Source organism: Lactuca serriola, chromosome 2 (assembly GCF_051521515.1).
Source record: "Lactuca serriola cultivar US96UC23 chromosome 2, Lser_US96UC23_V15, whole genome shotgun sequence".
NCBI lineage: Eukaryota > Viridiplantae > Streptophyta > Magnoliopsida > Asterales > Asteraceae > Lactuca > Lactuca serriola.
In genome coordinates, this window is record NC_136409.1 from 158,195,180 (window position 1) to 158,212,029 (window position 16,850).

At 35.6% G+C, this 16,850-nt stretch overlaps 1 protein-coding gene across 1 annotated transcript; it reads left to right on the top strand.

The window, feature by feature from the left end:
• The first annotated feature begins 13,101 nt into the window (after positions 1–13,101).
• Positions 13,102–16,438, top strand: LOC145089707 (protein FAR1-RELATED SEQUENCE 5-like). Its single transcript, XM_079028108.1, has 5 exons — positions 13,102–13,258; positions 13,803–14,634; positions 14,744–15,002; positions 15,140–15,709; positions 15,872–16,438. Exons 1-5 carry the CDS (start codon positions 13,102–13,104, stop codon positions 16,436–16,438), a joined length of 2,385 nt encoding a protein of 794 aa, XP_078884234.1.
• Positions 16,439–16,850: the final 412 nt, after the last annotated feature.

Below are 16,850 nucleotides of genomic sequence, written 5' to 3' on the forward strand. Positions count from 1 at the left end.
TAGCCTTTAACAAACTGACCATACGACTCGGGAAATGATTGAAGAACCAAGTCAACAACCAACTTCCTCGGAAAAACGACACCCAACATCCCTAGTCTATCAATGTGTGACGTCATCTCCAAGACGTGTGCACACACAGACCTTCCATCTTGGTGTTTGCTTGCCAATAGGGCTTGAGTGACCTTGAGCTTTTCAAGTCGACGAACACGTGGGTCAGGGAGAGTAATTGGCGGAGGATGAAGAGAAGTTCCACCAAAGCACGAAGAAGGGATTGATCTTTCACCTCAATCATTATGTGGAATATCATCTTCATGAGGAAAGCTTTTTCTAAATGGATAAGGAAGACCACAGTTGTCAAAACTAGACATCTACAAAAAGGGAGAAATTCAAGTTAGTTGATTTAATCCTTAATATAACACAAAAATGAAATATTATGGCTAGGACCCAACACAATAATTCACAATTAGGAAGAGGGATGTCGTAATCTAATTGTAAACTATTTGTCGGTAGGTAAATGACGATTTACCAATTCCACCACGAAAACAAAATTTTAAACGACTTAGGTTTTTAAATGAAACTCCTAGATCTTTTGAGATTCATTGAACTTTTCAATGACATGTTTAATCTCAATTATGCCCTTCAAGTTTGTGACTGGGATACCGAGGATCACAAACAAGGTGTGAATAACCATGCAAATTAGCTTGGTACTGTCGATGTCATTTATCATCTAATCGATGTGCCGGTTAACCACACACACTCCATAAATAAACGAAAATTTACGAGCTACCCATTGCCATCCTTCATTAATCTCATATTAGTGTGCCGGTTAACCACACACACTCCACTAACGAGCAATAAGGTGCAATGTGCAATTTAATGGGTTAGCATCAAATTAACATTTTTCCTAAAGTAAATAAGATTGAGAATTTATAAAAGGTTTAGTTACTATATATGTTCATTATACTTTTAATGAGAATGTCCTATCCTACCCGTTCGGCTAACGACCCTCCACGGGTCAAGTGTGCGGTGGGTAAGAGTGGAAACCCAATGGCGGTCATTTTACAGGCCGCTTCCTTAAACACCCCTTATAGATCAGCTTCGTGAATGAGGCCTACTAACGGTGAGACTACCTTTTACTTATACATATATAAGATATTAGACTTTTAATTTTATATAGTATAAGGGTGTATTTTATACATTTAAAATACTAATGGTTTAATCTTTTAATAAATTAAATTTAAACCTATCTATGGATTTATTAATTGTCTTTTAATTAAAACGCTTAATTAATTAAATCCATGAGGGTGTATTTTTAAACTTTTAAAACACTAGGATTTTAGAATTTAGTATTTCGAAATTAAAACTTTTTAATCAAATTTTAAATTCCATAACTTTAGGGCAAATTTTGAAACTTTTCAAAACTTTCTAAATCAAATTTAAAATAATTTAAATAATCATATAATTTTACCATTATCTAAAATTGACCTAATCCAATTTTATTTTGCAAGAGAAATACAATTCAAAGTTTACAAATAATTAGTTTATCATATAATCTAGTAATTATCTTAAAATTTGACAATTATCTTCCAATTAGATTAGGATTCCATTACCATATTAGAAAATCGGATTTTTAATTAGTAAAACAACTTATGGTAACCATCCTTATCTAATTTAAGCCAAAATCCCGGAAATTTCCATCTGACCCGATTCCACGTCATGGCAGGCTTTGCCACGTCGTGGAATCAGACATAACAAAAAATGAAAAAATTTTCTCAGCTTTGAAAACATTACAATTGCATCATATAACAGAAAAAGCATCCCAGGCTCTGATACCTCTGATGGGTTTTGAGTAGGGGTGCAAACGAGCCAAGCTACTCGTGAGCTACTCGAGATCGGCTCGTTAAAAGCTCGACTCGAAACAGATTTTAAACAAGCTCGAACCGAGCTCGAGCTTAATATTGAGCTTGTTTATTAAACGAGCTCAAGCTCGAGCCTATGTCACTAAGCTCGATTAGGCTCGCGAGCCTAAACGAGCTTTTATATAATATAATTTATTATTATTTTTATATATTAAAATAAAAATATATTTGGGGAATTAGGAATTTATGGTATTAATAAACGATCTTCTTAACGAGCTCGAGCCGAGCTTAAGCTTATTTAGGCACGTCGAACAAAAAACGAGTCGAGCCCGAGCCCGAACCGAGCTTGTATAATTATTTACGAGCTCGAGCCGAGCTCAGTTCAAGAAAGCTCGAATCGAGTCGAGCTTGAGCTCGAGCCTCGTATAACTTAAACGAGCCTGAGTCGAGCCTGACCAGGCTCGGGCTCGGCTCGGCTCGTTTGCACCCCTAGTTTTGAGCACTACAACATTCCTATGGTGTACATGCAACCCTAATGCTTTGGATCTAAATTTTTCTCAAGTTATATATGTAAATAATCATCCAAAGCATAAACCCTATGACTAGCATACATAATTTCGAAATTCACATGTAAATTAGGGTTTAGTCATTACCTCACTTGTTATATTGTAATAACAAGTACAATCTTTGCTTGATCTTGACTTCTGAAAACCTAGTGCCCCAAGTGTTGCACCTCTAATGGAGTCACAAACACCCAATGTAAAGGAAGACTTGGAGAGGTAAGGAAATTCGGCTAGGGTTCTTCTTAGAATTCTTAGAGCCGAAAATCCTAATTAGAGGGTATTTAAATAGTTGTGGTTGCTAGGGTTTTTAGTCGTAATCCTTAATACCTTACTTAGGCACCAAGCAGCCCATCTCCCTCCTTAGAGCCCTTTGGACGAAATCTATAGGGCTTCTCCCTTAGGATTTCGTCCACTCCACTCTATGGAGTCCATCAACTCAATTATGCAACTATCAATGATTTGCACAACAGTCCCTCAACTATTAATTAGTTCCTCTTAATCCCAAAATTAATATTAGATTAATTTCTGATTAATTACCAATTTACAATATGATTTCCAAATAATATATTAATCTTTTAATATATCAATAAAATCATTATGAGTACCAATTTATTATTCATATAATAAATCCTACTCACTCTCCACTAGTCATCCTATCAAGTTGCATGAGTGAAGGCAACCCAAAAGGACCATGCTCATAATCAAATCAAGTACATACCAAATATAGTTATGAGTTTAGACACTTAATCCAACATGTATTAGTATGAAACATTATCAATGAAATGGTTTGCATTTTATTTCATTGGGTATTACTGTTAAGTTCATAAATTGTCATGCAATTGTTTACTTATTATAGATATTTTCTTATGAAATGTTTACAAGTTACAATAAAATCAAGACATAACAAACCTATAGCTGATATGTCCTACTTCGATAATACCCAATTTATAATAACTAACGAGGACTTACCATCATTCCATCTCCCATCCCTATGGCAGCAGAATACCACCACGCGGAAGTAACCGACGTACCGACGAAACACCAACAATTCCACCAACATCAACTCCACAGGTGGACCCCGCTATGTTCCAAGCCGTTGTGGAAGCCGTAGTAGCAACCGCCATGGCGCAAATTAGCACAAATGGCACAAACAGAAATGGGAACGGTGCCAACAGTTCCAATCATGGCGAAAATCAAGGACAGCAACGAGTGTGTCCTACAAGGATTTTATGAACTGCAAGCCTATGACTTTTCATGGCGACGAAGGTGTCATCACCTTAATGAGATGGTTTGAGAAAACCAAATTTGTGTTTGAAGTTTGTTCATGCGCAGATGAATGTAAAGTCAAGTATGCAGCTTGTACTTTCTCTAACTCAGCCTTATCCTGGTGGAATGGCCATGTTAAAACCATGATTCTTGTTATGGCCAACTCTATGAGTTAGGAAGATCTAAAGGTCATGATGCTGGAGGAGTACTGCCCAAGAAGCGAAATCAAGAAATTGGAGCAAGAGCTTTAGAACCATACCATGACAGACTCGGATGTGACCGCCTATACTACCAGGTTTAACGACTTGGCAGTTTTGTGCCCCAGGATGGTCGCCTCGGAAGCCAAGATGGTGGACCGCTACATATGGGGACTATCCCCCCCAGATTCAAGGAATAGTTATATTTGCTAACCCAACCACCTACGAAAGTGCCAAACGTTTGGCATAAAGTCTTGTCGACCACGGAGCCTGCCAGGGCATTATTGCTGTAACATCCCAAAAATCATGACCAAAAATTTCATTTTTAAACTATTAAATAAACCATATTTATTAAAATCATTCCATCAAAACATAAGTCATAGTATTCTTCCAAAAATCAGTCAGAGTATCATATCAAAACATCAGAATAAACATCCCAGGCTAATCATAATGGTGTGCGATGCAATCATCCCGAGCTCTTCTCTTTGCAACTGGAAGTACCTGAAACCAAAACTGTAAACCGTAAGCACGAAACTTAGTGAGTTCCACATATTACCACATACCATACACATAATCACATATACTAGGCCCCCGCCCCTTTATAGGGCCCCGCCCGGCATCGAACAATGTCCGACATCAAGCCCCGCTCGGTATACAGATCTGTTTCTCCCAGGCCCCACTTTTCATTAGGCCCCGCCCACTATACACATACAAACAATATCATATATGTGACAACCCGGAATTTTCATTCGGTCAAACCCTAAAAGTCAATCACTCCATATTATAAGACAAGTTCACTTTTACTTGTTTTTAGGCAATTGAAGTTCGTTTGATTATTTTAATAATTAATCTTTAAACGAACGGGTGAACGGATGGGCCGTCTCGAGACTTGAAATTTCTAAACCGCGAATACCACGTAGCTTAGAAGTTCACGGCGAAACTTTTATGTTTGGGCCGTAAACACCCTCAGAAACCGTAAACCCATGCCTTAAGCATGAGTTTACTCCCCAAAGTAGATCACTTTTCATTTTTACCCAAAAGAGTAAACTCCAAAAACTCTCTCAAGTATCATCCAAGTTTTTGCTCAATATCTTCAATCTAGTAAGTGTTTCTAGCCCTTTCAAGTTACTATAACACTTAATCTAGTGATTGTACATCTTTTCATCCATCCATTTATGTGTTTTGACTAGATTTCCAAAACACCAAGAACACACACTAGTGTTCTTGGACTTTAAGTTCATTTCAAGCTTCCACAAAGTAAGTACTTCTATCCTAGAGTCATTTAAAGCTTGCTATACATATTTATACCAAGGAAAAGTCCCAAGAACACCATGAACAAGGTGTTCATGGTTTTGGGAGGCTCCCAAAACCATAAACACCAAGTTTAGTGCCAAAGGGTGCTTTAGGGTGTCTAGATTCTTCACAATGCCTTAGGGACTTGTCTAGATCCATCCTTGATGAGTTTATCAAACAAAAAGCACAAAAACCTCACATTTATATGTGTTTACGGTTTGGGGATCTCCCAAAACCGTAAACACCTTAAAAGTTGTATAAATGTCCCATATTTACTCCTAATGCCTAGAATCTAACCTAGGCTATTACCTTGAAGTGTTTAGAACTTGAAAACACCAAAATACCTTAGTCCATAAGAGTTTAGGGAAGTAAACTCATGGAGAAATGGTCCTTAGACCGTAAACTCCATTTAGGAGTGTTTTGTTGCCACACAACACTTCCTAAGGCTTAATCATGAAGAAGGAATGCTTGGAATAGCTTAGAAGACTTCAAAACAACAAATGGTCAAAAGGTTAGGAGTTTACGGTAATAAACTCAAGAGTTTACGACCGTAAACTCAAGGGGTGTTGGTCTTTAGGGAGTAAACTCATTTTAGGAGTGTTACTTGAACCCTAAACACACTAGCCTTTCCCTACAACACTTAGATGCACTCCTTAACACTTACAACACTTATACAAAGTGTTTGTCATGTCCTAGACTGTCTTGACTTGTTTATTAGTTGTTTAAAGACTAATTGCTTATATACATATGTCCTTATATGTTATTAGGATCTTTGTGCGTGTCTAAGTCTTCACTTGACACCAAGCACTTATCCGACACTTCCTTCCGATCCACTCGCAACAGGTGAGTTCATACCCCTTAAATTAACCTTTTAAATGTTTTCAAATGTTTATAAATGCTTTATGGGGGGGATACAAGTTGAATCATGTTTAGTTATTATATCAATCACATGTGATTAATAATTAAACATGCAAATGACTTTACTTTACGTTAACTGTTTTGCCAATCAATTTTCATCAAATGTTTATCTTGAACATTTTTAAGTGTTTAAAACACTTTATTAAACTGTTCATTAAACACAGTATGTTTCATTTCAAACCCTGTTACATTTGTGGGTCAAACAAAGGTTCCATTATACTTAAACTGTTGTTATCAAGCAAATATTTTCAAACCGTTTTATAAATTGACATCAAGTCGATCTCTTCTTAGGTATTAATTCTTTGTAAAGGTTCTACAAAACTCCTTATATACTTTTATATTGTCAATTGCATGCCGGTATATGTATAGTTATATAATTAATGTTTAAAGGACTTAGGAAGGCTAACCCGCTTTATTTCCTTTTTCCTGTTGGGATGGGGTCTGGTAGGGTATCGGGTATCCGTCCGAAGGTCGTTTAACTAGAAATTATATATCATGTATACATATAGAGACATAAGAGTTGTCCTCAGTCAGTTCAGTACCTTTGGGTAGCAAAGGCATTACTTCAGGTTATACACGTACATGGTTAGTAACTATTATAGGTTTAGTTAAGAGATACCACTTACCATTCCAAGTACAAGGAATCACACAAGAGTCAGTTCATTCATGAGTCTATTCTAGTACATTACATGATACATGAGTACATTTACATAGATACGCTTACATGAGTATGTTTACATAGATACGCTTACATGAATACATTTACATAAATACGCTTACATGAGTACGTTTACATGAATACTGTTACATAGATATTATATGATGGGTTACTGTTACATATTATATGTGTAGATACTCTCATATATTTCTCCTTCTTATCTTTATCTTGTGATTCAATCACATAATCGACGAGATAGATTGGACTTTACATCCTAGTACCAAAGGATACTTTGAGGGACTAACCATTCCTATAGCCACTGTTAGCTACAGAGGATAATGAACATCTACGGATGCCTACGGTTGAGACCATTACATGTATACTTTAAGGGACTAAGTATTCCTATACCCAGCTGTTAGCAACAGAGGTAAATGTACATCTACGGATGTCTTAAGTTAGCACTGTTAGTTATCCTCGTGCAAAAGGATAGTACTTAAGTTATTATGTTATTTTCTTGCTTTACTTTGTGACATATTCACATGAACGATGAGGGAGGATATATTTGATATAGATAACTATTTTCCTTATTACCTTTATATTGTGACTCATACACATAAACGATGAGGTATACTTTAGTTTTATAGTAATAGTTAAAACAGGGAAAAACCATCACATTTACAGAGATGCGTACTTTCAAAACAGTAGGGTCTTGGTAGAAGACTTCTTTTATAAGGATCATAGGGATTTCTAGGGTTAGTCAAACACTTTCTATTACTTACAAACGTTTACATACTTATATGAGCTTTCTTTCAAAACAATGTCAAGACTTTCATTACAAGTTTTACACATCAAAGACACATTAATACTTATGAGTTCACCAGCTTCTTGGATGATACTTTCTTTCAAAATAACTTGTATTCTCAGGTCACACATAGACAGGTACGACGACCAGGTTTGTGAAGACGGAGCAGTCCAGACTCGTCTTATTCTGATTATTCATTTTATAGTTGTATATTATGAAAGAACACACTTGTAATTAAAATTCATATTATTAATGCAATGGATGATGTTGTTGCTTGCTTACTACTTTACATTGTTGTGATACATTACACGACGTCCTCCGCCCCTGAACGTTTCTGCCGTTCTCGGTTTTGGGGTGTGACAATATACTCAAGTTAGGACATAAAGAATTATACACAGTACTATATATTCCAGTCCTAAGGCCTCACCTATCATGGGTCCCGCCCCTACTCTATTAATGTTGAGATATGGAACCCCGTCCACACTCAGCTAGTGATGAGATACGGGACCCCGCCCACACTCAACTCCATACCAGGCACATACAAGTGTCACGAAGAAAACTAATATATTTAAACATGCATACATTCATCAGGTACCACCGACATCAAACCGTAGTCCGGAAACATACATATAAACATTCCTCGGGCCCCGCTCGGCATCAGACTATAATCCGTAAGCATACAATATAGACATATGCAAGAATCACAAAGACATCAAGCGTACCAACATTCCTCGGGCACCGCCCGACATCAGATCATAATCTGGAAACACATAACATAAATATGCGCCGACATTGGTGCCTTCGACCCGTTCAAACAGGAGGAAACTCACCATGCAAAGCTGAATCTCACGGATAATCCTCTGGCTGCTAATTGGCTTATCCCCGAACTGCTGATCTCTCGACTCCCCGAGCTACTGATCATCATACAAATTAGATAAGTGTGGGATTCTCATAACTTAACCATAAGTCCTCATTGGGGTAAAAGACCATTCTACCCCTCACATACTCTTGTCCCAAAGTGAACTCTACCCAAACCTTGGCCCAAAAAGATAAACACCTCCACAAGGCCCAATATATGGCCTAATTTCCAATTGGGTCCAATCCCTTTACATGGCCCCCAACCTAAGGCCTAATAATGCTTCTCTAGTCTAAAAGTCCAATTTAGATGGCCCACTAAAGCCCAAGATACCAGCCATGGAAAATGGCCCAAACAACGCCAAGCCCAAATCTGATGAGTACGTGGGGCGTACTCCTCTGTACGCTAAGCGTACAGGCTGTATGGCTTGTACGCCCAGCGTACTGCTCCGTTAATCCACTTCTACCACTAAGCACTTAGTACTTCGTTCCAAAGGCTAAAACCGTAGATCCAAGTCCTCTTCAACGTCTTAATCCATAAAGTCACTGTCTTGGTGACTTTATATGACCCACATGAACCTAAACTCTTAGTATAACAATCTACTTCCATGAAAATGGCCATAAACCTTACATGAACCCATTAAGACCTTCAAGATGGTAAATTTCTGATTCTAGAACTCAAATAACACTGAGAGTGGTAACTCTAGGTCCCAAAAACGACATGGACACAAGGGACTTCATCCATGGGACCAAAAGGAGTCCACTAATTCATCCTAAAAGAGATCTAAGAGAATAACCATCAAGTTCAAAGCTTTATACCTCAAATGAGAGCCAAAAGTTGGTGTAGTTATGGATCTAAAAGCTCTATCTTCTCCAATTAGTCTTCAAGAATGAACACCTTCTTCAAAAGCTCAAAAATACTCTTCTAATGGCCTTCCAAGCTCCAAGATCACTCAAGTATGGATTAGGTTTTCGTAATAGCTTCTTTAGATTGAGATGGAGGCTGGTGTTGAGGCATAATGTTCCTTATATAGTGTCATTCCCTAAAATCTAGGGTTTTAGTCTGAAAGGAGTACCCTGCGTACCTCTTAGTACGCCCGGTGTACTCACAAACCACCAGCGACCATTTTACTTTATACGTTGGGCGTAACCCAGCTTACGCTGGGCGTTTCCAGCTGGACACGTGCATGCATCCCTTGCATGCATGGGACTTATTTGCCAAACATTTCCATTAGGGGCTAAATCTGCTATAACCTTCAAAGTGCTACAACTTCTTCGTTCTAAGTCCATTTCCAACGAACTTTATATCCACGAAAAGGTTACGAGAAGCCCTATGCTTCTAACAACTCCTCATTACCTAAAAACTTCCCGAACAAGAGCCCAAAATCCCTAGAAGACCGAGATGTCAAATTACGAGTATGCCCTTGGCCTCCGAAGACACCATCAAACACTTAGATCACGTATACCCTAATACCCACATCCTAAATGGGCCAAATCCTTCCTTTCCCAAGGCCCTAACCCTATGAAAACTGATGATTGGGTCGCAACCCTAGCAACGAAGCAGTTTCGGAACCAGGTGTTACAATGGCGCCCACACCTGATCAACCAAAAAGAGGAGATAACAAGCGAAAGTTTTGGAACAAAAAGAAGGGCCAAACCGCTCAAGAGCCTATCAAAAGACAACAAACTATGGTAGTCCATGTTGTCATTGTCCCTGTTGCCCCAGCACCGGCTAAACAATATGTTGGGAATCTACCTAAATGCAACAAGTGCAACTTCCATCACAATGGAGCTTGCCGGGAGATGCACTGAAACAACTGCAACAGGAAGGGGTATATCGCTTGTTTTTGTAAGGCGCCGGCTCAAAAGACCACCGAAGCCACTAATGTTGGGGTGAGTCGGGAGTGTTACGGAAGCGGTGAGACAGAGCATTTCAAGAGGGAGTGACCAAAGGAAAAGAACAAGAATGTCAGAGGCGTGGGAAGGGTCTTGACAATGGAGCATGAGGAAGCGATAAAGGACCCCGTTGTGGTTACCGGCACGTTTCTCCTCAATAACTCATATGCATGCATACTTTTCGATAGCGGTGCAGAGAGGTGTTTCGTGAGCCATAAGTTTAAACACATACTCAAACAAAAACCTCAATCACTTAATGAAATACTGGTGTGGCTTGGTGACTCAAAAACTTCAATTCTATGAAGGAGGTCGTGGCATTTGCGTGTAAACAGGGACAAAATTGTAAGAAGCAAAAGGTGTTATGTAGTATTATTTTTGGTGCTTTATGGTGCATTTGGAGAGCCCGTAACGAATTGGTATCCAAAGGAGTCAAGACCTCGCCGACGGCTATTGTTGAGATAGCAAAATTTGTGGTCTTAGTATGGTTGAAACATAGACCATCAAAGGGGAGTTTAGATCGAATGTCTTGGATTTCTTCTCCTCTTAATTGCTTGTAAACATTTTTTATTTTTTGTTCTTGTACTCCTTATTACCACTAGTTACTTGCTAATGGTAACTTTCTAATATATTTGTTGGTTCAAAAAAAACTTGTAATTATATATTCTATGCTTTTAAGTTTCTAAGGTTACTGAGAATGGTCACCTCCAAAAGTGGAGTAATATTATCGTCACATCACTACTACTTCTCGTTACAACCATAAGGAAATGGTTACAAATTACGTCATTAATATCAATTTAATTTCTTATTTATTTTAATACAACATTCAATAAAACAATATTTACTTTCACAACATAAAATTAATTAAAATTAAAAATTTCATAATTAAAAATAAAAATTACATAATAAAAAAAAAATAAAAACTACATAATTTCGAAATACAAAATACATAATTAAAAATTCAATATACTATTATTGTCTTTTGTATATATTTTTTGAAAATCATGACGAATTTTGTGGTGCGTTTCTGCATCTTCTAACTCTAAAAGTCTATCGAAGTATGCCGCGGGTACCGAGTACTATCTATGGAAACAAATTAAGTTCGCGTTCTTGGTAAGCATGCCAAAACCATAGATTTTGTGACACATAGGATATCCATGATCACTATATATGTATTGGCATCGTCATGTAGTCGAATAATTTCCTCATGCCTAATACGTACAATCAATGCTTCTAATTAAACTTGGAAAATCATGTTTATAGTTGTCACAAATATAGTTGACTATAACCCTCTATCACGTACCCACAAAATAAATATGTATATTTGCTTGCTAATCTCTCATACATCTTCACATATTCATCCACTGTGTCCGACGTCATGTCGTATCTCAAATGTCGAAGTATCGTCGTACACTTTCGTGTCATAGTAAATATCGTCTACATCTAGCATCTCATCTCAATTGAAAGCTCTTGTAATGATCTTTCATATGATTAGCTATATGTATAAATAAATTTCTACTCAAACGAAAATAATGTTTGAATGCATCGTCATCGTATAAACAATCGTCGACAAAGTCGTGATGTAAAAGACGTTTGTTTGCAACTTTTCGGTCCCTATTTAGATATCTTCCACTTCTGTAGGGAGCATTCAGACTTTCACTTAGTACATCAAACATTGTGCTAGTTGCTTGAAGGAAAACGTTGAAAAAATCATCGTCCTCATATGAAGATGATGATAAATAATTTTCCATAAGTTATATTGTGTTTGTGTAAAATATTGACTTAAAAGAGCATGGATTTTATGAAAATGGTATATGATTTATATAGGATGTGTAAGATTTTTATTTAATAAAATTTACATTAAACGATCAATTGCCATTTTCCCTTTGAATCTCGTTCGTCAAGCAGCATAGGTGGAACCACAAGGTTTCACATCGACGCACATGACACCATACTCCGATAAACCTAACATATGTATATGCAATGTGTTAATATTGAAAGCTAAATAAATAATATAATGGAATCTTGGTTTTCCATTTGGTTGTAATCCGGTAATATACACACCAAAAGAATCCTAAAAAATACTTTCTCCGTCTCAAAATTATAGTTCATCTTTCTTTTTTGTTTTGTCTTAAATAATAGTCTACTTCTAAAAATAAATAACATTTTTACCAAAATACCTTATTATTATTACTTAACCAACAAAACATTTAAATGCAAAGGAAAGACAAAACTGTCAGTTTATTGAATAAAGTTAATGGTAATTAATGCTTCCTTAATCTGTATGTTTTTTGTCTGTCGACAATAATTTTAGGACGGAAGGAATATTTATTTTGGAGCCGAACTAATTAAAAAAGGTGTTGGAATTACATTGTTTTCTAATATATATATATATATATATATATATATATATATATATATATATATATATATATATATATATATATATATATATATATATATATAGGATCAAATGAGAACGCCTAAAAGGTTGAGAACGCGAGAACACTTATCAGCCAATCATTTTATTATGGTATTTAAGTAAATTTGTATTTAATCTAATTTTTAATTAATATAATACAATTAATAATCAATATATTATCCATTAATATTTACCTATAATTAAGGGATATTCCATAGTTATCGTTCAAGGAGATATTGAATTGAAGATACGATTTCTAGGGATGATTTCCAGTATAGCAATCGGGATTTCAATCAATCGACTTTTGTATATTGTTCATCATTTACGGTTGAAGATAACAACGCAATATACCATTCGTGATTCAAATCAATATCGATGCCGGACTATTTTGATTACAGTAGCGATGATACAGAAGATGATGATCAATATGACGAAGAAGCAATCAACTGTAATGAATATGATGACGATGATTTCTATAATTCGGATGATCAATACAGCGGAAGAAATCAATTATCTGATTATGCGAGTGAAGGTAAAAAATGAAAACAATATCAACATCTTGTAAATACAGATCGTGTTTTACAATAATTATTGAATTTTTGTATATGATGAATAAGACCGGAGTACATATATGTATACGGTTAGTCATATACGTTGCATGTATTAATTACGTAATGCTGGTGTATATCACAGATCGTTGTACAGGAGTCCCTCGTTGTACATTTTTTCTTAAGTTTAATACAATGTTGATTAAGTTTGATAATCATTGGTGATTATGCGTTACTACGATTAAAATGAGTAAAAACTTCAACTTTGATTACTGTTTCACAGACGTTGTACAGGAGTCCCTCGTTGGTGATTTTTTCTTAAGTTTAATACAATGTTGATTAAGTTTGATAATCATTGGTGATTATACGTTAATACGATTAAAATGAGTAAACACTTCAACTTTGGTTACTGTTTCACAGACGTTGATTATGATTATAAAATTCTGTAGTTTATGTATACATAATTGATAGAAATTTATATCATGTCTTGCATGTCGCATTATTGTTTTTTGTTGTCTTAAAAAACAGGTACAAATCGAACTGATTCTGAAGAGGAATCATTCAATAGTATTGTTGTTGACTCGCCTGGTGGGAAAACCAAGTTGTGGAAACCTATTGTTCCTGAAGATTTTATGCCAGATGTAGATGCTATATATCAATCATTAGAGGAGGCGGTTGAAATGTATAAATTATATGCAGATAAAGCAGGTTTTGGTGTCAGGTTAAATACAGTAACGAGGTTTGGTGACAAAACCATTAAAAAAAGGTATGTAGTGTGCAACAAAATGGGTAAAATACCTAACAGATCAACTGACACTTTGGATCCTGAGGGAAGTGGAAGGAATAAACGAAACTCAAACTTCAAAATCACGGACTGCAAGGCATTGATAAAGTTTGAAAGGTTACATATGCAAACTAATGCTTGTAAAATATATGAGTTTGAAGAGAATCACAACCACCCCCTAGAGACTAAAGAAGAAAGACGGTATTCCAAACGTGCACGACGACTTAGTTATAAAGATAAGGATTTTATAGTGCGTTCTTCAACATCTAACATTGGTGCAACAAAGGCACATAAGTTACAAGCTAGTTTGCAAGGAGGTTATGAAAACATTGGCCCTGAAGCAATTGATTATAAAAATTTCAGAAGGAAGATTGGAAACATTATAGGTGACAAGGATGCACAGCTGGTTCTTGACAAAATGAACATGAGGAAAGATGAGTTACATAACTACACATTTGAGTATAAATGTGTTGATAGTGTGTTAAACGCAATGTTTTGGGCGGATGAAACCGATAAGTTATATTACAAGGAGTTTGGAGATGTGATATCATTTGATGCTACATTCCGAACAAATAAGTATGCTCTTATACTTATTATATATTTTTTTTATTTAAATATGAATATTGATGTTTTTTTGAGTTTATAATCAATGTTGAATTTGTTTTTAATTACCTTTTTGATACAGATATGGAATGATTTTTGTGCCATTTACAGCCATTGATAACCACAAATGTTCAATAAACATTGGAGCAGGTTTGTTAAGCAACGAGTCAATAGAATCTTATCGTTGGTTGCTCGAAGCTTTTTTGAAAGCACATGTAAAACACTCTCAATTAGTGTTAACAGACCAAGATCCAGCAATTCTACAGGCCGTTGAAGCAATATTTCCTACTTCTAATCATCGTTTATGTATGTGGCACATTATGAAAAAACTACAAGCCAAGGTGTGTATATTTTGGTTTAAGTTAACACGCAACATGTTTTATTCAGCAATGATTTACACAGTTTACATATTTTTAATAACGATTAGCATACATATTGTTTATTCATAGTTAATCTTATAAATTTCTATTTTTTTTAGGTTTCAGCCGATTTTTTGAAAAACATTGATTTTCGAAAGCGTTTTACGAAGCTTGTTTGGAATGTCTACATCGAGCCTGAAGTGTTTGAATCAAGGTGGAAACTACTTATGAAAAAATTCAAACTACAGGACAAAAGATGGTTCAAAGACATGTACAGGGATCGAAAACTTTGGATTCCAGCCTATTTTAAAGACATGCCACTACACGGTGTGATGAAAACTACTTCAAGGTCTGAAAGCGTGAACTCATTTTTTAATAAATACTCTAACTCTGGTAATTTGCTTATCTATTTCATGATGAACTACGACACCGCAATTGGAAAGCAACGAAATGCTCAACAGAAACTAGAACATGATACAAAAAATGCAAAGCATGAAATGACGCTTCCAAGTGGCTTACTAGAACATGCAGCTACGGTTTACACTAAAAAAAATTTCTATGAGGTCAAAAAGGAAATATTTAAAGCAGCCTGGTACTGTTCTATCGACATTGTTGAAAAGATTGATGGGTGGCAAGTTGTTATGATTACACAAACAGATAAGAGCAAACAGTTGAAGATAAAATGCAAGGTTATATTCATCGTTTAAACGCTTTTCATTAGTCATCATACAAGTATATTATATCATTATTTTTAAATTACATATATTTTTTTCAATATTATGCAATAACCACTGACTAATATGTTAATTCAATCAGTTACTAACATATATTATTTTTATTATACAATGTAGGTTGAACTAAAGTTGCCTGAAAAAGAAGTTAAATGTTCATGTAATCACTTCATACGTACTGGCATTTTGTGTCGTCATATTTTTGTTGTATTGAAAAACAACCATGTTGAAGAGATTCCAGAGCAGTATATTCTAAGAAGATGGAGAAGGGATGCAATTTCCAGCCATTTGCTTGCCATGAAACATGTTGCCATGGAAACAGAAGATGACACCTTTAAACTTCTAACAGAGGCATACAGCAATATTGAATACTGCTTGGATCATTTCAAAAGAAGCAATGAGAAATTGTTGGAATTTGTTGAAAAAACACGTACATTGAAGCAGGCAGCAATGGAGTTTGGCAGTTCAAACCAAACATCACCTGATAACGATGAAGAAGAAATTTTTCGGATGCTTGGAATACACAGCATTCCTAATGAAATAAATATCCATCCACCTGCATCTATACGTACCAAAGGTAGTGAAACTAAGAAAAGAATGGTTAGTGTTATTGAGAAAGTCGTTGCAGCTGCAAAGAAAAAAACCAGAATGTGCACAGGTTGCAATCAATATGTTAACCATAATTAGAGGACTTGCAAAGTAAGACTTACACGAGAGTCAAAAGCAGCTTAAAAATGCCCATTCGTTTTCCCAATAGATTTTACTTTTCTATTAGATTTATGAATAAGAATATGTTTCTATGATTTAGTATGTTATGTTATCTTAAAACACTTTCATTATTTTTAATGTTTTGTTTTATTCAACGATGAATAATAGCAGTGCCAAATTTGGTAATCCTAACAGATTAATGATATTATCTGGCATTTAAACCTTTTTTATTTGATTAAAACAGTTCGCACTTAGAATAGATATACTTTTCCTTTCTTGAAATTATAAAACTATCAATCATTATATACTATAGTCATATACAATTCAAGCAGTATTCATAGTTTATTGTATGTTGTTAGTAATATATCTTAATAACAAATGTTTGTACGAT